Source organism: Pocillopora verrucosa, chromosome 10 (genome assembly GCF_036669915.1).
Source record: "Pocillopora verrucosa isolate sample1 chromosome 10, ASM3666991v2, whole genome shotgun sequence".
Classification (NCBI taxonomy): Eukaryota; Metazoa; Cnidaria; class Anthozoa; order Scleractinia; family Pocilloporidae; genus Pocillopora; species Pocillopora verrucosa.
Window position 1 is genome coordinate 14,770,221 of NC_089321.1, and position 24,119 is coordinate 14,794,339.

Consider the following 24,119-nt stretch of genomic DNA (forward strand, 5'->3'; position numbering starts at 1 on the left):
GCAATGGCTGTTATCAGTTTATCTGCTTTGCCCCCAGGGGGAGGGTGAGAAAGGGTTCAAACGTGACGCGTGATTAAGGTTAAGAGACTTAAAGAAAAACGAGCGTGGCTCGTGAATTCATGACCCAGCGTTGGGCGTGATTTGGCTCCTGGAGTATTCGTGACCCGTGAATCCCGCCCACAAGGAGATAGATTTAAAATTGCCCCTATTAAATTTATGATGTGTGAAATGCTCTTTAAAGTACATGTGACGCGTGAATTTTTCTTAAATTTGTGCGTGAAACGGGATCAAGATCCCCCGCTTTATCTTATGCTAAAGTTACCGTATGAATTATCGATCCATTGCGATTTGGTCACATTTTGGTTAGGAAAAATACATGCAAAGTTAACTCTCAAGAAATTAGCCTGCACTGCAGGTGTCTTATTATTGGGGCGAGCGAACCATTAAGCTCGTGATCGTTTATCTGACCAGCCATGTTGGATTTGGAGTGAGAGCGGACGGTGGGGGTAAGGGGCAGGGAAAGGGCGAAAAGTAGTCTTCACTCCCCCCACCCCCATCCCTCTCCTTATTTTTGACCGTTGATTGCCTCTTTAGTACAAATTTCTTTCTCTCCTCAGCCTTCTGCCGCCATTAAAATCAAAGATGGCGGCCACAGTTTTCGTGAAGAAAATACTGAGCATTCGCTCGCCAAAAATACGCCTGCTCTGCAGACCACCAAAATATGAGTTATAATTTGTTGTTCCTGTCGGCTAATGGGTTTTTGCCGGCGATCTTCAATTAGAGCCTGTTTACTTGTATGCGACCAGCTTTTTTTTCTATGCTAGAATGACGATCTTTCAGTCGATTTATTGACGTCAAAGCACGCCGGTATTAGTTCAGTTCGATTCTTCTTCGGTTGCTTTCCGCATCTCGGCAAAAACGTCATGGGTTAGTTCTCTAGTATTGGAATAGCACGCAAGTTTTTTCGTGATGGTCTATGCTTCGTCAGAGTGATAAAAGGATTAGTAACTAGGAAGTTTTGGGTTTCGGTAAACATAAGCAAACCGACTGTCTTCGTACATAAATATGTCCGAGCTCAGAATATTAACCAAAGGAAGGGAAATTTTCTGAATTTCTAACACTCCTCAGTTTGATGCTGCACGAAGTTCAAAGCAAGGAATTACTCTTATCAACTTGAAGAAGATAATAGTGCATTCAATACATATTCTAATCAGTTTCCTTTCCTCTGGTTTTTTCTTTCCGACAGAAATTATTTCCAAAAACATTTATAATTTTCAACAAATTCATTATCTGTAGCTTGAAAGCGGAATAACGTTACCCATTGTGCCGATGCGAGAGAAACAAAAGACTGCAACATCCCGAGGAGAATATTTTGTTTCTTTCTTTCCGCCGAGACGGTCAATTTGAAGCCTGGCGACATAGCCTTAACTCAGAGAAGAATGGACTACGGACTAATATCAGCCAGCCAGACTGCGTAAAACTCACCCCTCTAATCTTCAATAGGGTAAAGCTGCGCTTCAAAACGCGAATTCTTAAAAATATTTAAAATATATATAAAAGAGATTTCAATGCATCTCGCTGTTTTATTTGGCGTACCGATCTGCGAACTTAGCATCGTCATGACATTATTTTCGCCGCAGGCTGTTAACATTTAACGGAAAGAACCAGAGATCCACCCACGAAATATCCGTTCATGTGAGTTTCATGACCTCTGGATTGAAATCACTCTATGCAAAATTAATTCGATAGAAATAGTCGACTCTACCATATTATTTATACTCCACTGCGACAAAATAATATATCTAAAAACTCCTGCTGGTCAAACCAAATTGCGGTGACGTTATCATAGAGAAAAGCTAAGAGAGAAAAAGACAAAGCCAAATTGCGATTAATTAGCATATAGCATATACAAACGGTATTACTTTAGAGATGTTTGTTTTTTTTTTTAATTTTTTAAATCACTTGAAATCTCATAACAACATTTGATATTCTCATGAAGTTTGAGATAATTTTTCCTGGGGGTAGTTTTACAGGCTAACAAATTTCCTATTTGGCAACCTTTTTCGGTTTTGCATTTCGGTTTTCATCTATGATTACGTTATTGCAATTCATTGCAAATAATTTAGGTCACCACGCAGACAGAAATACGGAAAAGACTTCCGGCCGAAAGCCATAGTATATTGGACATTATAATTTCACTAGCTTTTACCTTAGCTTAGCTTCAGGGCATTGGAACGCGCAAATTATGCATGGTCTTACACTGTGGAACAGAGAAAAATACGAACAGAAAGCAAAGTTAAAAAATGGTATTATTCAACGATACAAACTTTTCCTTTTTTCCCCTTTTGTCAGGCTTGCTTTCTATAATTAGAGTAACGAACTTTCTAGCCCATCCGCATTTATTTGGTTATGCATGAAGAATGGTTGAATGGTTTTATTTATGTTGTTTTCGTATTTCGCCCACGCCTCATGCGATCGATGCCGGCGATGTTCAAATATGGCCGTAGGAAGTATTTCGAAAACTAGAGGCCAAAAGTTAGAACATGAAATAATAATAGAGACATCAGTGGGTTTGAATTTGAGACACTTTATGAAACGTTTAAGACTAAAATCAAATAAAACCCTGTATTCAATTATGCTGAAAAAATGTTTACATGCTTACACAGTTTATGATGAAGTTTGCGGTATTTTCTGGTAATGTGAACTAAATCGATAGTTTATTCCTGTTCTTTTATGAATTAAGTAATGCGTTAAAATGAAAGAGTAGTTTTTATGGGATTAATGTGAGTTGTGATCCGTCCCTGTTTCAATTTTTGTTCGTTCTTGATCAATCGTAACGAGTTTGGGAACTACTCTTTGTGGATAGAAGGAAGGAACATTTTTTCTCAATACACATGTATGACCGGCTCCGTGAACAAGCGCTGGATTGGGCGAATTCTGAGTTCTGACTGGATGACTAAGTTGGGCACGTGGGCCTGTCGTGCCTGCGCACGCCCACGTGTGCTCCTCATGACGAGGCAAAATATTCACATTTAGTAATGTTTAGTTAGATAATAAATCATTTATAGAGCGAGCTTTCATCTTAAACTAACCATGCATTTTTCTCGTTCCAAGTAAAGAACCTGTATAATTTGACCTCGTCTGGCGCCAAAAAATAACTTAGCGAGTATTTAGTCGGCACCTGTTTGGATTTTACACATGCTCATTAACGTAAACATATTATTAGTTCTGCCTTCAAACTTTTGATAACTAAGTTTTGTTGCCGAACGCTTGCAAACATTACAACATAGGATCCTTCTGTCCAGGTAAGTTCGCACGGCATATTTTGAATTAATATTCTAAGTCCTTTAACAAGTGCGTGCTCTCTTACCTAGTTAAATGAAAATGATTCTTTTTCTTGTCCACCGATACATAACCTCTAGTTAATTTCTATGAATATGGGAAAGTTACTCGTATTTAATCTAGTTGACTAGTTTACCGCAATTAATGTATGTTCGTATGGCTATGTCATTTGCAAGTGTCACAATCTTGTTTAATCCCAGAAAACAGGGCACGTATTTTTGACTGTATTTTCATAACTGAAAGAAGGACAGTTTTTTATTTCTTTTAATCGTAAAACTTGTTTAAAAATAGCTTGATTCACAAAAGATGGCCTGTGATTCCTGTCATCACGTAATGTTTTTATAGCTCATTTACAAAAACAAAGTTTGCTCTTGATATGATCGAAAATCTTTAAAGGGTAACAGCTATTAGTTAATAGACCCCTTCAGGCGACAGGCATGTCGGCTTATAGTGTCTGCGGTTGAGATATTGCCCGAGAAGTGAATATTTGGCCGGGAGGCGAAGATTCGAGGACAAATGTGAAATTATGAGCCAATAGGATTGCGCGAAAATTAATGGGTGGGTTATAATGACCATTAGTTAACAAACGTAGGAAACTTTTCGTCAAGGGGGTAAATTTATAAGGAAATCGTGGTGCTGCGAAAGTGGGGGTATTACACGATAATTTGGCTTTATTACCTCAAATTATAATTTAAATTAGCCATTGTAAAGAGTTTCTTAAGCTGATGTCCCGAGCGTTAGCCCTTAATCATTCTCTCTGACGAAAGGCTAATGCTTAAAAAGTTAGCTTTGAAAACTCGTTACAGTGGTTGGTTTACATTATCAACTCAGTTGATAGGAAAGATAATTGAAGGTTAGCTTCAACGCTGACAAAGATGCGAAAGGTTTGACAATCAACCAACGTCCTTTCACAAAAGATACAAAATTCAGAACTTACCAGTGAGACCAGTTTTAAAATAATTTGTGTAATTGACTGTATATGTTGTTGTTTTGACCTGTTGATCATCTTTTCCGTGATTTAAATTTTTCATATTGACGGAATTAGATTTTGCCAATCAGAGGGATTATAAATGCGTGTTTAAATTTCGCAAGGATTTTTATTCACGCCTCTTTAATTCAGCTATTTATGTCATGTCCGCGAAAAACGCGAAATTTAGTACCAATTGAGTACGTAAAATAAAATAAAAAAGTAAATCAATTTGCTTTTTCTTTTCTGTGACTTTTTTTTCTCTTTATCTTTAGGTCGTTGAACTATATACAAATAAAAATCAAAGGAAACTCAATGGTTCTGAACACCAGTGCCAGTAATCAACAGAATGTGAGTAAGCTGTCCATGATAGCAGCAGTAGAATCACAATGCATTCCATGGTTAGCTGTGTTCATCGCTGAATTTCTGGCCATAATTATTCTTAACATCATCATCATTGTTGTGTTTGTGAAGAAGCGCCAGCTACTACGCCGAAGCACATACTTGATCATCCATCTGTTAGTAGTCGATCTTATAGTTGGAGCAGTGGCAGGCCCTGGATGGATCGTGGAAGATATGAGTCTATACTGTCATCAGAGCGAGGAGTACCAGTTCCCTGGTTGGTTCTCCAAAGCATCGTCTGAATTCACCATCGTCGTCTGTCTCAACCTCTTTTTCATTTCACTAGAGCGAGCACACGCCACATTTCGTCCATTCAAGCATCGTTTCCTCAAGAAATGGATTTATGCTGTGATAATCGCTATCATTTGGATAGTATACGGTGGCATACTGGTCAGTAAAGTGTTTACAATTGACGATCACTTTCGCTTTGATTGGAGTACGAGTCGCTTCCTTCCTCTGTGTGTTCTTTGTGTTTCTTATGTCAGTATATTTTTTAAATTCCGCTTCGGTCGTCATCCTCAACAAGTTGGTGCAGTCGGCTTGCGGGAAAGAAAACTGACCAAAACCTTGTTCCTTATAACTGTAGCATCTTTATTAAGCTGCCTTCCAATGATTATCTACAACCATTTTATAGATGTTCGAATTGATTTCGACATTTCTCAGCAGCTACACTTCCATATGTATATGACATTGTTCGTAATTTACCTTGCTGGTTCGCTGATTAATCCAATACTATACGCCATGCGGGTCCCAGGAGTAAGAGCAAGCGTATCACAACTATTCTGCAGGAAATAGTCTGTGAAACCCAAACAATAATCACTTCAAGATCTCCACTATCTCAGGATTTGAAGCAGTGCGCTGTTTAACTGACAGTTTGCTTAAGGCTGCTTAGCATTTTCTGCATTTTATGAGGGAAAAAATACGTTAACCAAACAGAGGCAGAAGCTAAGGAACTGGTCATTGTTTATCATTATTTATCCCCTGGGGGGGAGTGGGGGGATTTTGGATGTGTCACGATAAGATTTACAGACCCTCCCCCAAGGGTTCTGTAATATTCTTATGATCCCCTCCCTCATTGGCAGTTAATTGGCAATCAATTTTCTATAGACCCCCAAACACTCTGTTGATGACGACTGATTCCTTCCTCTGTTCCCCCTCAAAACCATGGGATCCCCCTAAAATCCACTTATTCCCCACCCAACCCCCCGGCGATGGAAAAAGTACTGGTCCCCAAAAATCATCGATTTCGATCAGAAGCCTTTGTGGATCGTGCTAATAAAAGTAGCATATTATGCTACTAGCATCGCTCGCCCTTTTTTCCAAGTTATGCTCAAAATTACGCTGATTTTCAGTAAAAATTATGCTACTTTTTCTTTTTGGAGAAACAAACACAAACAAGTCCTATTGTAGTTTTAGTCTTAATAAAGCATTGTATATTCTTTATCTTGGGTTGCACTCTTGCTCTGATTAAACACAGCTAACTACTGGTATTTTGTTGCCTATGAGAGTGGGGAATAGTACCGACGTAAATTTTACTTCTGCTGTGCGCAGTCCTATGGACGGAAAACGACCCTAGGGCATCACAAAATTCAAATTAGAGTGAACCATCGACTGAACTTGAAAATAATCAGTCTAAGAGACCAGCAAGTCGTGAATCTGATAGCATTTCCTTAAAAAAAAAAATTATGCTGATTATTACACGCCATCCACTTTTTAAATTCAATTTCATTGCGCGATGAAATCAAAATATCGCGCGATAATTTCCATTTATCGCGCGATATATGATATATCATCGCGCGATAAATATTTTTTTATCGCGCGATAAATAGGAAACTTGTTTGGTCGCACGTGATCGGCTATCGCGCACGTTATTTCCGTGAATGACAATGGCCGCCACAGTTGAGGAAGTATGTTTCGAGGTCGATAGTTCGTTTTATTTTCGTTAAAAGATTAAGGAGTACTTTGCAATACTTCTACGACACATAGCTCTGTAAATCAGTACAATAAACCTTGATTTTGCAAGGTGTTGTGCTCTTGAGACGTGTGGGGAAAAAAATGTGAGCTCCGCTTTTAGGTTTGACTAAATCTATATATAATTTCTTTTTAATTGCGTGATAATATTTCTTTTTAATCGCGGGGATAATTTATCATTTAGCGCGCGATAATTTGATTTTATCGCGCGGTATTTTGATTTTATCGCGCGATAAAATTGAATTTAAAAAGTGAATTGTCCTTTATGGGCCACCGTATCTATGGGCCATTATAAAATAGTTCCAAAATTAGGTGATAAAGTTGCTCAGTTGATAAGGGCCCAATCGATCACCGTTACGTAATCTAAGTATCTAAAGCGAGGAAAAACCACATTTTGGCCTGAAGGATTGTGGGAAAGAGAGGTTGCATTTTTGTCACGTGGATTCGCTGTTGATTAAGTGCTCATCAAGTTAGCAAGACCTCAAACTAGCCAGACTACACTGCACAAATGATGCATGCAATAATTTTTTCCCTAAAACTCTTGATACAGGAAGTATTCGGTTGTTGTAATTTAGTTTGTTGTGTTTCATTCCTTTAGATTGCGTTTACATCGATTGATAATCATTGCTTGTTATTTTGGCAGTTGATTTAGAGATCGATTCATCTCATGTGAAGATAGCAGGCCACAAAAAAAGAGTTTTGTTCGAGAATACCAAAAGGAGCAAAAATTAAGAGAAATCAGACAAAAAAACCTCTCTGATAGACAAGGTGGTTTAGTCGAATCAGGTCATGTCCACTTCTTTTCCCCATCCCTCCCGTCCCTTCCCAGTCTAATGCATTCCTTATGTACCGTTGCACTTATGTCCTCTTATTGCAGATATGTTCTCTGACGTAATGTGATACAGTGGCCAATCATATCCTGCGATCTATCGAGCGACACGCGGCTTGGGACTGGTTAAGAGACTCCGTTGTTGTTATGTGTTCAAGCAAAAGTACTCATTCAAGGGGGTCGGGATAAGTGGAAAATTTGACCAGTATTTTCCAGTAACTGATCTGAGGAAAACATGCTGTTAGCATGATCACTGCGAACCGAATCATTGGTCTCTCATATTGCTTTCCTTGAAGTTCTATCGTTCCTTCGTTAACGCAGAGTGATCGCATCGTTGTTATAACCTAAACGTGGAAGAACAATTTGCTGTGCGTGAATAACAAAGCGACTTTCGACCAAAGGATGCGTTGTTATTCACGTTTTATTTGCAGCCTTGCTTTATTTACAGTCTTGATTGCTCGACTTGCGACTTCAATGACAACATTTTAGCCACAAGCTAAGACAAAAGCACAGTGTGGCGTCATATCACAATTGCTTTATTTTCTTTAATAGTTGAAGATCATAGATAATGGTTCGTCGACATAAAATTATATATTTTTGACACTTCACCTGATCTGCCGGAGGTGAGATCGACTGAGAAGTCCAAGTTGTGATTATTTGTCTGCGTCACGAAGTCTTCCTTCAGTCACAGAAGTTTGGCCTTCAGTTGTTTATTTTGAATACTGTGGGTTTTTGCTGTATCGCACTGAGCCCTCCGTTAAAAAGATTGAAGTGGTAGATTGTGATTTTATAGCGGTTCCGTAGATTTAGCTGTTTTTTTTTTTTAGTACTGTTTCTAAATTATTGTAGGATTTATTGCACTTTTGGGTGGATTTGTCCTATTTTACCCTGTTTATGACAAATTCACACAATGATTAAATCGAAAATGGGGCTAAAGGTGGCTATGGCAAGTCACTAGGATAGAATCCACCTAAAGGTTGAATTTCACAGAATTTATCACGTTTTTCTAGAATTCATTGGAAAAAAAAATGGAAAATCGGGTTGAAGATTGGATATGGCAACTTGGGATCTATTCCATTTGGAGGATAACTTTTCAGATTTTATCCCGTTTTTTATCAAATTCACTGAAAAAAATGGAAAATCGGAGTAAAAATAGCAATGGGAACTTCAGGTATTATTCACTTGCAGCATGAATGCTCAGAATTGACCCCGTTTTTCTCGAATTCCCTTATCAAATCACAGGCGGCCCAAGCTCCAGCTGCGAGATGATCATCTTGCGCAATAACAGTCAAGGCGGAATTATTAGAGTTTGTATGGGCATATTTACGACCGCTGTGAGGAATAAAAAAATACGTCAAATTCTCAAAAAAAATACCTCACCTTACTTCCACAGTGTATCGCTTGTTATCTGACCGCTTACTTTGATGAAAAGAACCCATTTTAGCGATTTGTTCATTTCGAGGTTTTCAAAGTACATAAGAAAAGCAAAAAAATCTCAAAACATACTTTCCTCCACGGAAACAACGTTGCGTGATGGCCGATCACGTGCGACCTAACAAGTTTCCCATTTATCGCGCGAGATTTTTTCGCTGGAAAAGAGAATGTGGCCTTCCCTATAAAATATTTATCAGTCTGCAAGTTTTGGTGCTATGTTTCACTACTGTGATGTTCTAATTGTTGAGACCGGTCTGTATATTACTCACACCCTTGGAATTTAAGCCAATTTAGCGTTAAAAAAAGTTTTCAGACAATTGGAAATTTTCCCAGAAGTCGCTATATACACAAATGCATGTGCATATATTGACGGAAAACTATTGATTTATCTTTGCTTGACAAGCAAAGTGTACATATACATAGAGGACTACGGGTTCTATGCACCGTCAGATAAAACACTGTAACAGAATATTTGAAGGGTTGAGTGCAAAAGAAGCCATTCCAAAAGGATCTCATTCCAGAGAGACATCTGCCCAAAATGCAGGATGCTTATATGAGAAAAAAAAAAGAAAACCAAAGTTAAGTAATTCAGATTTAATCAAATTTTTAACAGATGACAATATTAACAAGCATTACTTTCATGTCACTATTAACATGCACCACGAAAGAAGACAATTGAGAAATAACTAATATTCATGCTAATACTAAGTCAAGGCTTTGTCACAGTTTATTTCTCAAAAAGATATTGTAGATGAATATGAAGAGTGATTTTATCCAACCAGTGAAATTGGTCATAAACTACTGTGCATTACAAAATTTTTGGTTTAGGTCATGTTTTCCATACACAACATGGGGTGATCCAACAATCAAACATGCGTGCTGGTGTCATACAGGTTTGTTTACATACTGTTTCATGGGTTAAGTAAAATCACTTTAGTTGTTCCTTTTTTAATGTTTCATATAAATTTTGGTTACCTTTTTCCTGCTAAGATATCCTTTGTTGATAAAATCATCTCTGCTTAAGAGGTCACATTCTCTATTGATGTTCTCTGGCCATGTCTAGGTACTATTCACAATTTGGAGCTGGGGAATTTTGGATATAACTTGAATTAAGCATGCTTCAAAACCTAGTTGAAACTGTTAGAGTGAACACATGACCTGTTAGGTGTTTAGTTATTAGTATTACACTGTGCCAAATACCTTTCCTTTACTAATTTTATTTAAAATTACAAAAAGTCTTTCTCCTCAAGTTGCCTCCATTTCCAGTCTCTCCACATTCCATAATGATGCTGTTCTGTAATGCTCAATAGGACCCATCCATCACTATCAACTTGCTCTAAGATACTTGCCACATCTATCAACTCTTCTGTGGTCTCCTTGGTCCAAAACTCCAAGGCTCTATCCTACTTGTAGTGAAAAATTTTTGTCTCAACCTACCCATCCTTACCTGCCTCCAGTAATCAAAATCTACCATTTCTTCTGTGGTCATCACTGCATGGTAACACCCTCTTGGAACATTTATCCCTTTCTCCTTCCTTAGTTTGAAAAGATATTGCTCAGTGATGGCGTTAAGGCCTTGGGATACCTTCCTTCCTTCCCTCTTTCAAATAGAGAATTTATAGGGTTGGAATCTGTGAAGAAAATCAGTCTCCATTAGAAAAGAAACTTTAATGACACTCAGCTGATGAAAGACTGACTTTACCAAATTGGTATTAAAATGCACATTTGGCCTACTTTCATTGGGCTGGTTGGACTTCTTTGCTAATGAAGTACCACCAACCAAGTGTCAGTATGTTAATGATAATATGCTATGAATTAACTCAAGGGACAATGAAAACAACCTCATCCTTCTCTTAAACCAACAAACAAACTTAGCATAAGGCAATAAAAAACATCCAAAACTGGTCATCAAAGGACACATAAAACAAAAGCAATAGTAATTATAATTGTAATAATAATAGTAATAATAGTAATAATAATAATAATAATAATAATAATAATTTATTCCCCTAAACTACTTGGCTGTTACAAGAACATCTCTGCATAGTATTAAATAATGATAATAATAATGATATTCCCCTAAACTATTTAGCATGTTACAAGAACATCTATGCATGGTTTTAAGTAATAATAATAATAATAATAATAATAATAATAATAAATAAAAATAAAGTAAGAGAAAACCTCAACAGAAGAAAACTATAAATCACTCACAAATTCTGCATACCTCATAAGAAGCATCTTTGGGAGGCTTGAGGAGCTCAAACAGGACAAAATCATCATCTGGTTCACTGGCTATAAAAAAGCACTACAATTCTTTCAGTAGCAAATAACAAAAAACAAACAAGGTTTATAGAGATAAATAATTATGGAACAATGCAGCAAAAAACTCATCTTACAAAAACAAAGAGACAAAGAGTGAAAATGGTCAACATAATTATTAATCACCTTGAATATTGTTTTCATTTGATAGCTCTGTGTCTTTGTCCAGTAGTTGAATGTCTTATGGTGAAAGAGGAGGGGGGAGAACAAATAGATCATCATTCATATTATCATAATCCTCCTCAAAATCTCCTGATTCATACTCACCAGGAAAAGCAACACTAAAACCAGCAGAAACCTCTTCCATGGTTTTTCCAGGACTAAATGGACTCACTCCTGTTTTGCATTTCTTGATTCCATCTTCCCCTATTATTGCACTGCTGTCTTCACCAGCACAATGCACAAAACAGTATCTGCCAGTTTTCCATAAACATATTTCTGGCATCCATAGAAGCTACAATCTGCTAAACAAAATATAGTATTTGTGAATAAGTACTAGCTATCTATGATTGCTACCTTTAACATACATTTATTGATTAACCCTTTATACCCTAACATCAATAGGCATATTCTCTGTACCGTTCTCTATTTCCTGAGCTATTGACAAGGAGAATTTGTTTAAAAATCAAGAGCTTTATAAGTTGTTGATCATTTCCTTGATTCTTGTGACCTTCATGTTTGATTCAGGGGTGATATTGTGAGGAAAAATTAGAGGCTGGCCACTCTTAGGGGTTAAAGGGAAAAGATTTTTTTCTTTCATTAATGTATTGCAAACTGTACATAACTAGTAAAGCAGATCCTATTTAATGGTTCAGAGATGACCTTTCTACAAGTAACTGGAGTTAAGGCAATGGAAGATATTATTGCATGCTCAGTGTATTGTAGCATGATAGTATTTAAACGTTTCCTGTTTCTGAATTTCAGCAGTGGATAACTCTTGTATTCCAGCACTGTTATTTTCCAGCCCTTCTCAGCTGTTCTTAGTTTCTCAGCAGGAGTTAACTGTTGTATTCCAGAACTGTTAATTTCCAGCCCCACACAGCTGTTCTGAGATTACCAGCAAGGAATACATATTGTTTTCCAGTACTTACTTGTATTTTCCAGCCCCTGCAAGCTGTTCTGCCTTTTTTGTTTTCCAGCTGGAGGTAACTGTTATTTCTAAGCACAATTATTTTCTGGCCTCTCTAGGCTGATTGGAGTTTTCCTGCTCAAGTTAACTGTTATTTTCCATAAAACAGAATAATGTTTTAGGACCCAGGACCCAGGCATGAAGCGAAGAAACCTTCCTTGGAAACCTTGGAAACAAGACAATAATGTTTTTAATTGCTCAGATCAAAACCAAAAAATTTTATTGTTTGTTAAAAACAATGTTAGATAATGTTAAATGTTGTATAATGTTAAAATTATCAAGGCCAACAGTAATTCTGAACACAAAATTTAATAAATTTGACACCTGTGGAGTATGTAGCATCGCTCATGAATGAGACAAGAATGTGCTTTTAAATTTCCATCATACTTGAATAATGTCTGTGCAAAATTTGAGCTCAGATGTAGTATTTTCAACTTATAAATCTACTCCTAGCAAGTGGCCCTGGCAACCTATCTTTAAATGTAACTGCCAATAAAATAACCCTCCATCTTCATAAAGATCTAAGTAAGCTTTTAAGGCCTTCCTGTCATTTTTTTTAAAGCATGGCCTCACAAACTTTTTCTTTTAGCTCCACTGATAAAAAAACATTTAGGGAAAGTCAAATAATCAACAAGCACAACTAGTGCTTAAATAATAAGTTGGCAATTGACTGAGACACCATTAGCACCACAATAAAAAAAGCAAGAACCCTCAACTGGCTGAAACTTGCATCATTCAGTTGCATACTATTCTTCCCACATTTCCTAATAAAATTAATTAACCTATATTTAGAGGATACCTCTATAACACTGACACTAGGGAAGGTTCTCAGAGAGGTTACCTTTGATACTTTTATAACTATAAAAGTAATAGCTTTCACAGCAGTTTAAAGTGATTTAATTTTCAAAATACAGTTAACTTCTTCACATCACACAACAGCTGTGCAAAGTATATCAATTGTAAATAACAAATGTGGAGAGTTACAAATTACTTTCAGTACTTTATAGTGCAAGTAACATGTTCCTTACCATCAATTTTATGTGTTTTATTTCCATTTAGACTCAAGTGGCTGTAACAAAAAAGCAAACTCAAATAATTTTATCTCACTTCCTAAAGCAAGAAATCACAAGACTAAACAACAAGTGTAGAAACTTAGACATACTTAGGCTAGAACCCTAATTCAAAAATAAAAAAACTACCCCCCTGCAAAAAAAAAAAAAAAAATGTACCATTGTCTTTGGTACCATCCTGGTCCTCCTTTTATTTTTTTTTTACTTTTCTTTTCTATCAACTTGCAAACACATACCATGCTTCTTCTTGATGAGAAGAGTTTCCATAAAAACCCAAATAACCAGAAAGAGTATTGGCAGGATAGATAACCAAATGAGTAGTGGTATTGAACTAAAGCTTGTAGCAATTCACCAACCTGACTATTACACCCTATTCTTTTTCCCCCAGGTCTATGTGAACTAGATTTTGAGCACAGAATGCAATACCTCACCAAACATCTGCTAGGATGACTCACCTAAAAGTGTGCATGATTATCATCTCTTGCTGAGATAGCACACTTCACTTCAGTGTTTTTATTACTTCACATATGGGGGCTTTGGTAAGATTGTGGAAAGGAGGGACAACATTTGAGCAGCTGGGTGGGACAAAAATGACAGTGTGGCAGCCATTTATTCCCTCTTGGACTAGGGAATAGTCTAGGGAACCTTTCCTTGGAAATTTAAAAGTTTGGATGTCCAAAAGGGTCCATTTTAGGCCACTATTTCTCAAGTTGGCTAAAAATTATATCTGCTACAAGGGAGAGTGTTGACACTGATTTGATGAATAGAGTAGCTTTTACAGAACGAACTATATAAACATTATACATAGCAATGTTGTATCATAGATGATGTCTGTGTGGTCTTGTTTGATTTTTACCTTTGCCTTGCTCAAAAATATGAAATTGTGTCCTGAACAACATTACATTTTGGGGCACAGTGCTGTGATTTCTGACACAGTATATTTAAAGTGATAACTGATTGTAAAGGAATTAATTGGTACTTCAATGATGAATGTAGAGCACAGCAATCAATGTAAACCATCATACCAAAAAACATGGTGACTGGTACATTCACCTAGAACTCTTTGCACAAGAAAATCCTGGAACCACTCAAAAATTCAAGCAGAAAAAATCTGAAAAAAATTAAAATTTGCATACATAATGTTGTTGTTTTGTGAAATATTGCTTTCTACATGTGTCTTACCCTAAGAATAAAGGTAAAATGTACAGGCACCATCTTTGTCTGTAAGTGGATTGAATCTATTGGGTAAACACCAGAAAAAATAATAATATTGATACAAATAGGCTGAGGGTTTAGTAGAGGTATGCTGTGGTTTAGTTTTATCCTTGGTTTAATTCTTTTACTTTTAATAGAGGCCAAATTGATAGTGACATATCATCTCACCATAACTTAGGCTAGGAGCTAAATTTTATCTTTTTTTACACAAAATGCATTTTTCATTCATATATCATTCACAAAACCAAAGGAAACTGATTTTTACACCAAGGACAAGAATTAAGCACAACATATACCTTTTCATAACTAGTGCATAATTTGCTAAGAAAATGTATACAATAGAGCTTACCACCTCATTGGCACTTTTGTTTAATTTGCTTTGCTGATGGTTCTTATCCATTCCTGTATGAATGGGTGAAAGGATTGGTATTTTCTTCCCAAAGATAGTTGCAGAGAGTGTCTCCATTGATATATGGATCACCAAACACTCACAATGAATGTCAACAAGACCAAGTTCTTGCTAACAAGTGTAGGAGCAATAATCACTAATAATGGGCAATAGTCTGTATTGAATTAAGTATTCATTTGTGCATGAAGTAGTATTTTTTTCATTTTAATGTTTGTAACACACAATTGAAAAAGTATGTAAAATGTGGTAATTTAGTTCAAGGGGCTTTCTTCTAAATAGATCAAAAGAAAGAAAGTGGCAATGTCAGCCACTGATTTAAATAGAAACGCACATATTATTAAGTGTAGATCAGTAATTTTGCTGCAAATTTGTGCCCTTCTGGGTGAGCAAAGAGATCGAATGATGACCCAACTGTTACTTGCTGGAGAGCATTAGGAGCCAGCACCCTATCCTTTATAAGAGACCTGATCTTCATCATATGTGTAAGCAGTTTGTAAGTTAACTTTCTAGGGTATGTGAAGTTTAACATCGACCATACATCCAATCTGAATTTTTGCGTAGCCCCATACATTTACAATGAATACATGTCTTCCACTGTACCCATAATAGCCATCAGTGTAAACACTATGAGATTCCTACATGTAACATAATACAAATTATTATGAGGCTGGAAGAAAATCACAAGTTTTTGATCATTAAAACAACGAGATCTGTCCTGTTTTTTAATCGTGTAATATCTAGTGTTGCATGTCCCAAACAAAATGAAAAAGTCAGTCCTACATGAAATCTAATGGAATTTAGCACAAAACTTGAACGCGATCTTTGAAGAATGGTTGTAATATTTAAAATTAAAAAAAATACTAGCATGAAGTGCAACGAAAACCTTACCTTATTGTACTAACTCCAACAGAAAAGTAAGGAAAGTCATGAAGCAATGTCAAATAGACCTTTTTACAGTACTAGCGACTAAATACAGGAATGGCTCCGACCTGTAATTGGATGATAAACACAGTAAAAGATGAAATAACAATGCGAGTGAAGACACCGATCGGCGTTTTCACGTTGTTATCTCATCGTTCCGCTTCGAGACACGCGGTTAACAATAGTCACGGGCAAGGAGTTAAGATATAACTTATTAACTTTTACTATTTTTATCATCCAATCACAGATCGGAGCCATTCTGTAATGGCCGTCATCTTGGAATTCCAAAACCTGAGGAAGGCTGGGGAGATGGATAAAGTCTTACCAAGGGGGTGGTGATAGGTTAATATCAACCATGGCGGCTCGATCTGGAAATTTGTCAATAGTTCTTTTAAGCTATTAACTAGCACCTCCTAATTAGATTAGATGACAAATACTTCAGAGATATAATGATGAAAATGCGCAGCAACGCTATGAGAATATTGATTGTTATTTGGCTCGCTGCACTAACACACCTTGTGGCCAAGGTAGACCCATGTTCGTGCAGGAAGGAGTCGAATCAGGTCATGTCCATTTCCTTTTCCCCATCCCTCCCGTCCCTACCCAGTCTGATGCATTGCTTAGTCCCACTCCATCACAACTCTTCCGGCTTTCTCTTTCTAAGTTCCGCTATGGCTGGCTGCAAGCTGTTACGATATGTTTGTTTGTTCCTTCTTGGATATGTAGGAGCAGTCACTGCTGCCTGTGAGAAGATAAATGACTGTTCTTGCCGCATGAGTGATGACAAAGTCTTGAACTTGGAGCCACTGGATAAAACCTCACGTCCCAGGTAAAAGTCCGGTGATCGAACAACTTTCACTTTTTGAACTCTTCGATTTAATTATTTAAAGAGAGTATTAAGAGTTAAATGACTGTTCTTGCGCTAGCGTTGCGTCAACCATCCGTTTTGAACAATCGGCAAAGGAATATTTCGTCTCAAAATTATTCGTTGTAGGGCACTCTTTGTGGTAGGAACTTAGCGACGTGTACATACACGTACACACATGAACCCATCCATGACAAGGACCCAGTCAGTGGAAAATCTCCAGGGTAATAGGAAGCTGGGTCTTATGTAATTTTTAAACAGAACAAAACGGGGGAGGGGAGGCTTAACTTAGAGAGGTTACAATGGAAAATGTGTACAGGTATTTATATGGCATGATTTGAGATAGATTAAGTGACATTGTTGCATGCAAAGGACTGCATGCTGGATTGATGAACTTCATGATTCTGTGCTTAGAAATCATGGTTTTTATTGCAGTGTTTTAACAACTGTGCCCTAGCCCCCCCCCCTAACCTGACCACAATCAACTAATAACAAGTAAGGGGTGATGGTGGTTTAGGGGAAGGGTGGGTGGGCAGTTTCTTGGATAATGGCATTGAAGCTATGATCCCTGTATACTTCAGGTCTTGAATACTTCAAACAAATTACAATTTGCTAGTATTTATGGTCATAATAGGGGGAGGGGGGTATTTGTGTAGAGGTAGAGTGCTGATTTGATTCCAGGGAAGAAATATTACAGGAATGTGAAGTATTACTTGCGGTCCATAACACAAGGTGATCCAAAAAGTTTTTGGAAGGAAGGCTTCCTAACGTTAATTTGGAAAACACCGAGTTCTTCTTTTTTTTTTGTAGGAATTTTCTTATTGAGGGACCCATACCCCCTCCCTTCATTATCTTAAGATTACATGCCACATCTCATTAGGTCAACTTCTTTCATCATGTGTTTAATGTGTGAACACTGGTCAATGCTTCTGGTTTGCAGTAAAGGGCAAGGGTGTGTTTTACATCTAAGTATGCAATAACTAGTTGCTACCTACAATATCAAGGAAACAAAAATCAGCCAGTTGAATAGTAGGATGGGATTCTGTCATTGCAAGAATTGTTGTGTCAAATAAGACATGATTTAAACCTACAAATCTTATGGGAGGTGGCTTAGGATCCTTCACACACCACTTCTTCTGGATCTGCCAATGCTGAACTTGGAAAATTCATGGAGCAAAAGTTTGAATTTGTAACTAAGTGGTGTGATGTTTTGTGAATTTGGCTAAAATATGGGGGAAAGATATCATCTTGTTTGACGCTTCACTGGTAGTTATATTTTGTACTATGAAAGGATATTTGCATGTGAATGGACTATAAATCACTATATATAATAATGATACAGTGAATTAGGCATGTGTTTTGATTTGTCCTTATTTGAGATCTATCAGAGAACAGACACATAAATGATGTGACCAGTAACAACTTTTTGCTTCTTTATTATGTAAAACAAATAGATGCCATGCTTCTGTGTTTCTGTTCAGTAATATATCTTAGAAGACTTCTAGTGAGAATATCAGCTTTTTGTATCAGTTCAGTGATGAAATGTAAATTTAAGCTCTCTATTATGATGCAGCTTCACCGGCATGAAGGATACAGATGACAAGCCAAATGTATATAGCTGGAACCCTTGCACAAAATTCAAGGAGGGCAATAATTGTGAAGATGCTTTGGTGAGTCTTTTTAAATTTGATTTTGGATTAGATAAACCAGAATTTTGCAACTCTAGTTTAAATTGCGTACTCCTATGCAGTTACCTGCCGATTAGCCAGCTTGGAAAAAGAAAATAAAGGTAGTAGTTAATCTGTTAAATTAATCTGGCCAATGGTGGCACAGATTGACCAGATATCCTGTAGAATACAATCAAAGTTTTTGTAATGTTCAACTGGTAACCTTTCAGTCACCTGTTTGTGGCCTTTTGAAAAGGAGTCACGACATCCGACCAACAATCAGTAGAGGGTGACTGGTTGTTCTTCGCAATTACCAATAAATGCATATATGAAGGAAGTCTGTTTTTTGACTTTTCTGTAGTACAGTACTATATATATCTACACCCTTTTTTCAAAAACAGTGCAGTTTGAAAAAATATGTATAATTTATACACCTTTTGCTTTCTCATGAAAAAGTTTCTCTTCTTATAGTATATATTATAAATATATTTAATTAAAAAAATATATATATTAATTGATTGCCAATCAAAGTATAGGGTGGGCAGGTATCTACCTTCTCCCCTTGAAGATAATTTTAGATTTTCGTTAATTAATGATAAAAACCCTGTTTTAGGTGCACAATTTTCTTAAACCAAAATTTGATGAGTGTTTGGTATAAATGACTGAATGATGATTGATAAAACCAGACTGTGGTATGTTATAAGTTTACGTTAGACTCTCTTTGCATTTCTTAAGCTACATTAATTTACTTATTAACCTGATTTAAAATATGTTGCATCTTCTTAGTGATTCTTAAGTCCCATTTTATCTTTTGCCTTTCTTTACATTTTTTTAGCTATGCCAGGAAACGCCTTCTAGGGATTATTACACAGTTGCAAAGGAAGTGAGCAGCTTTGATGAAAACAGTGATGGTAGCATAAATATAACATACACTCCATGTACTGTTCCGTCACAAAAAGATTTCGTAAGGTAACTGGTCATGACTGAGAATTTACTTTGAGTTAGAAATCTGATATTATTTATAGCTCCCATTACCCATCAAAATATTGTGACATGAAAATCAAGGATAAGGTTATCCTGTGATAGCATTTACAAAAGCCGTCATGTGGCTTAGACTATGCATGTTACATGATTTCTTATGAAAGATTAATTGATTATTATAGTATTACATACTGAGATTTACTCTCTGAAAAGACACAAAATAAATTTTCATTCATGACAAGAATTTGAGAGCCAATCAAATTGCCCATATTGCCTTTTTCATGTGTGAGGTAAACGTTACCTCTAATCATCTTTGACTTTAATTTTTTTAAGACTAAATTGTCATTAAAGTCTGTTGGTAATGGTGTTTGGTTTGTATCGGAAATCTCACTTGTTCAATTATTTTATGATACTACCTACTTGTGTGTATTTTTTAAAAAAAATTTACCATATGGGCAGACTTTCCATAGAATCACTGGAACACAAGTTAAAGGAAGCAATCTTGCCAAACTTTTCCTTGAGTTGGCTTCAGCTGAAAAAATTACAAAAATGACATATTCTATTGATTCAGGGCACAGGTATTCCCCAGCTGTCATAGGGACAGCTGTTGTTATGATCAAGTTCAGACTTTGGTTGGGTCTTTAATGCTGAGTTGAAATTTCAGTCTAAATACCTCAGCAATAAGGTGGGATTCAAAGTCACAGTTTAAATTAGAGCACTCTTAACCCTTTAAATCCCAAGATCTAATTGTTAATTCTCCGCTCCAGCTGCTACATATTTCCTTGTAACTTAGTCATGAGAATTTGGTGTTAGATCAAGACAAAACCTCTACCTGATAAGTTTGAGAATTCTCATTATCTTTTTGCCGGATAAGGAATGGATATAAGGAGAAGTTACATGTTAATCACTCTTGGGAGTTAAAGGGTAAGGGCAATGAGGCAGCCTTCAGTCCATTTACGTTTATAAAGTTAGGTATGAATAATGGCAATTAAATGTTTTGTTTCTTCCCAGAGAAGCAATCATTGTGTTGATGTGTGACCATTCTGAAGATAGGGGAAAGTTTAGTCAATTCCATGAGCACAAAATCATTCCTAATCAAAAGTCATTATATGTAAGTACCAGGCCTATTTGGAGTGTATGTATGTGCGTCTATTGCCAATTGAGAAAGAGGGTCACAGTCCAAGGATTGAAATCACATGATGTTCGTTTTCTAATATGGAGTAACAAGTCACCATAACTCTTTCAGCTTCGTTTGTAGTGCACCTTTTTTTATTTTGCTGTTTTTTGTTTTGTAATGTTTATCTCAGACCTCCTTGTATTGCCCCTTCCTTTTTTTTATTCAGATGTCTGTTTGGTTTAAACCTTTAACCTCCAAGAGTGACTAGCATCTAAATACGCCTCACAAATCGTCCCTGAATCAAACATTAAGGTCATGAGAGTAAAGGAAATGACCACCAACTAAAGAAGCTCTTGATTGTTGAACAAATTCTCCTCCTCGACACCTTAGGAAATGTTTAGAGAACAGTGAGGAGAATATGCATACTGATGTTAGGGTGCAAAGGGTTATAAATATACTGAACTGTTCTGGTTTCCTTTCTCCATAGACAGCAACGTTTTCTACCAAATATGCTTGTTTCGAGAGTGGAGGACTAAGTACTGGCAGTATTCTTCTCATAGTGTACGTAAGGTGACTCAGCATCCGTAACTCAACCTTGCAGCTTAGATCAAATTAAATGCATTTATGCAATGAATAAAGGGGTTAATTCTCTAACTAAAATGTGGTGCTGCGTCTTTGGGGAAGTGTAACAACTGAAGGTATTGATGACGTCATCATAAACAACGTTATTGAATTTAGGTACCATGTTGCTATGGATGTTTACATTTCATGTAATAGATCAAGGAAGACGCCAAAATGTTGTAACAACTTCAGTAACACATTTGGCTGAGCCTCGTGTGCCACATTTTTGTTATTACCATATTTTGACCTCGGTTTACTACTAGACAGACATACGGAAACACGGAATCTCTCTGTTAAACAACCTTGTCTCCCTGGGGTGGACGGTGTTTCAAAATGGCATCGTTAGCAGTTTTGGAAAAATGTTCCGTGAATTCTGACCTTTCTGTTCAAAGGGATCCTGAGTTAAAATAATTCAATGCCGACTTTAGAATATTTAGTTTGGGGGATTTCTATATTAAGTAATAATGTTTGCTGTTTCTCTTGTAGGTTCTTTCCATTGGTACTGATCTATTTCATCGCGGGGTTGTTATATAATAAAATTCATAAGGGTGTCAGCAGTTTTCCTGAAATGATCCCTAATCATTCTTTCTGGGGCGATGTCCCATTTTTAGTCAAGGTGAGTCTAGAGTCTATGGTAAGATGAGTGAAATCGTTAACGTGTTTCCTTTTGTTGTTGTTCTTTGTTTCGTTTGGGTCATTTAAACATATGTTTTCTATCAAGAGGGGTTCGACCTTCATAACGAAATTGCAGCCATTTGTATCGGAAATTTTATAGCCTCTTTATTTAAATCACTGGTAGCCCTCTAAAAAGGGCAGAGCAGTTGGACTAAAACCTCATTTTTCTCTACGCCGATCTTAAGTGTTGTTGACCCGTGAAGACTGATTCGTCACTTTTTACTTTCCGTTTCCCCTTTTCTGTTACAGGATGGCTGTGTTTTCACATTTCAAGGAATAGCTGGCTGTTGCAGACGTGTTTCTATGAAAGTCAAAGGGGACTCTTATGCTGAAATATAAGATTATATTTTAATTTCTTTTTCTTTTTTTTTAATTCAGTGATAACATTATGCGAATTATTATGTGACTTACGCATAGGGTAATTTACGCTATAAGTAAAGACTTTTTATGCGTTGCTTTTGTGGTCTGCCTAGAAGATTAAGTTAAGATTAAGGCAAAAAATGCCTTTAAACATTTTTTTTATAGCTCAGTGGCCCCGCTTTTGTTCATGCTACTCCAGTCTTACGGAACTCGTTGCCGTTACCAATCAGATTTTGTAGCAATCTTGCTACTTTTAAGAATCGACTCAAAATATTTCTTTTCAGGAGAGTGTTCAGTACTCGTTTATAATGCCCAGTTTAATGTAATTGTTTTTGGATATATGCATAGTTTTAGCGCCATATAAATGTTTAATTATTATTATTATTTTTATTTTTATCATAATAATTATCATTATCGTATCATTATTATAATTATTAGTAAAAACTAATTAGGAACCACTCATTATCTATTGCGGGGGAGGAGGACGGAGACTTTTGGTTGTGTCATTATAAAATTTGCCTTATCCTCCCGTTTCCCCCCCCCCCCCCCCACAGGATCTTTGTGATCTAATGATCTCTTATAGGCAGTGACGTTTCTATAGTCCACCCTTTACACTCTGTTCTCGACGACAGATGGCCTCGCCGTTCCCCCTGAAAACCATTTGATCCCCCCTCCCCAAAAAAATCTTCTAGTACCCCCCTTTTTCCGTGCGATAAATATCGATTGGTCTCTTAGGTAAGAGAATTTGTGAACCTGGCCTACATCAAGTGTAATACGCGCCTGTAATGTTTTCTTCGGTCGTTTATACGCGAGACGTGTTTAGCATTGCCGATGTAGTCTGCCGAACAGATAAGTTAGTGATCAATTGGTAGAAAGCACGTGTCCTCTTGTAGATATTTTTAGAAAAAACGCTGGTTTAGTCGGAGAGCACTGAAAAAAATGAAAAACTAAAAAAAAATTTCATGATTTCAGTGCATTCTAATTAACACGCCACTGAGATAAATGCCTTGGACCTTTTAATTAAAACATTTAGCATTTAACGCAAATAGGGCTGTTAATGTCGAGATTTTTAACCGAAATTGCCAGACTGATTCATGCGGTCTCTTCTTTAATGATATAATTTAAACTTCTATAAAAATTTTTGTTACAAATCTAAAATGTAGTTAAATTCTTTCAATAATTTTTGCAGTAAAGCGAACGATGGATTTTATTTGGACATGGTTCTGTTGTTGTGTGCTTTCTCCTGATTTAATTTTTCTTTCCTTTTTCTCTGGTATATGTAATGATGAACTGAATTTCGCACGTGTCTTGATTGGTCCTCATGATCTATTGGAAGACAGATTACATGATATTATACAAATAGATCCCATGTTGCCGAGGGTACAGTAATAGATCACAAAATACGTTGAAGTGTGGTAAGTATATCAGTGACACACTCGGCTTCGCCTTGTGTGCTAATTTGTTTTATTCTTGCCCCATTTTGACGTCATCTGTAATGTGTAATCTATTACTGAACAGGGCAATTATCAACTGAGTTGCTAACGTAAATTGGCTGGGCGTGCGCATAAGGGTTTTAAAGGGAGAGACAAAAGTCTGCCATATCTACCTACGCCATATCTTATACTCCACCTCGTGGGTTGTTAACAAGGTCGATGAAAAAGAGCTCTCTTTTCACATTCGAATCACCCCTGAAACGATCAAATAGCGTCCGGAATAGGTGGGAGTGAGGGTGCCATGCCATCTTGGCCAAAGTTACTTCAAACAGCACTCGGATAGGACGTCAAAATGACGGTCAAGTTCTAAAATATTCCAGATTTAATAT

The 24,119-nt window shown here is 36.8% G+C and overlaps 3 protein-coding genes across 8 annotated transcripts; 2 read left to right on the forward strand and 1 right to left on the reverse strand.

The window, feature by feature from the left end:
* The first annotated feature begins 3 nt into the window (after window positions 1-3).
* LOC131773036 (histamine H2 receptor-like) lies at window positions 4-6,102 on the forward strand. The gene is made up of 2 exons (XM_066172877.1): window positions 4-44; window positions 4,585-6,102. Exons 1-2 carry the CDS (start codon window positions 4-6, stop codon window positions 5,504-5,506), a joined length of 963 nt encoding a protein of 320 aa, XP_066028974.1. The 3' UTR covers window positions 5,507-6,102.
* A 3,437-nt stretch (window positions 6,103-9,539) lies between these two features.
* Window positions 9,540-16,230, reverse strand: LOC136283860 (uncharacterized). 6 transcript variants are annotated; one of them, XM_066173329.1, is made up of 9 exons: window positions 15,979-16,230; window positions 15,031-15,083; window positions 14,520-14,577; window positions 13,425-13,465; window positions 12,359-12,562; window positions 11,535-11,731; window positions 11,394-11,447; window positions 11,173-11,240; window positions 9,540-10,576 (listed from the first exon to the last, which is right to left on the reverse strand). In XM_066173329.1, the coding sequence occupies exons 6-9, from the start codon at window positions 11,710-11,712 to the stop codon at window positions 10,562-10,564; spliced, it is 315 nt and encodes a 104-aa protein (XP_066029426.1). In that variant the 5' UTR covers window positions 11,713-11,731; window positions 12,359-12,562; window positions 13,425-13,465; window positions 14,520-14,577; window positions 15,031-15,083; window positions 15,979-16,230; the 3' UTR covers window positions 9,540-10,561. The 6 variants fall into 6 exon arrangements, 4 of the variants coding, with proteins under 4 accessions (XP_066029426.1, XP_066029425.1, XP_066029427.1 ...); XM_066173328.1 differs by having other exon boundaries at window positions 14,492-14,577; XM_066173330.1 differs by lacking the exon at window positions 14,520-14,577 and having other exon boundaries at window positions 15,034-15,083.
* A 394-nt stretch (window positions 16,231-16,624) lies between these two features.
* On the forward strand, window positions 16,625-23,002 carry LOC131773037 (uncharacterized). Its single transcript, XM_066173326.1, has 7 exons — window positions 16,625-16,840; window positions 18,450-18,546; window positions 19,379-19,512; window positions 20,536-20,635; window positions 21,129-21,202; window positions 21,749-21,878; window positions 22,187-23,002. The coding sequence occupies exons 1-7, from the start codon at window positions 16,683-16,685 to the stop codon at window positions 22,274-22,276; spliced, it is 783 nt and encodes a 260-aa protein (XP_066029423.1). The 5' UTR covers window positions 16,625-16,682; the 3' UTR covers window positions 22,277-23,002.
* The last annotated feature ends 1,117 nt before the right edge of the window (window positions 23,003-24,119 follow it).

Coding starts and splice junctions, on each gene's coding strand:
- LOC131773036 (XM_066172877.1), top strand. CDS start 4: ATGGCTGTTATCAGTTTATCTGCTTTGCCCCCAGGGGGAGG. Junction 45..4,584: donor GCTTTGCCCCCAGGGGGAGG/GTGAGAAAGGGT, acceptor CTTTATCTTTAG/GTCGTTGAACTATATACAAA.
- LOC136283860 (XM_066173330.1), bottom strand. CDS start 11,712: ATGCCAGAAATATGTTTATGGAAAACTGGCAGATACTGTTTTGTGCAT. Junction 11,448..11,534: donor TTTTAGTGTTGCTTTTCCTG/GTGAGTATGAAT, acceptor TTTCACCATAAG/ACATTCAACTACTGGACAAA. Junction 11,241..11,393: donor AAATGAAAACAATATTCAAG/GTGATTAATAAT, acceptor GCTTTTTTATAG/CCAGTGAACCAGATGATGAT.
- LOC131773037 (XM_066173326.1), top strand. CDS start 16,683: ATGGCTGGCTGCAAGCTGTTACGATATGTTTGTTTGTTCCTTCTTGGA. Junction 19,513..20,535: donor TCACAAAAAGATTTCGTAAG/GTAACTGGTCAT, acceptor GTTTCTTCCCAG/AGAAGCAATCATTGTGTTGA. Junction 21,203..21,748: donor GGCAGTATTCTTCTCATAGT/GTACGTAAGGTG, acceptor TTTCTCTTGTAG/GTTCTTTCCATTGGTACTGA.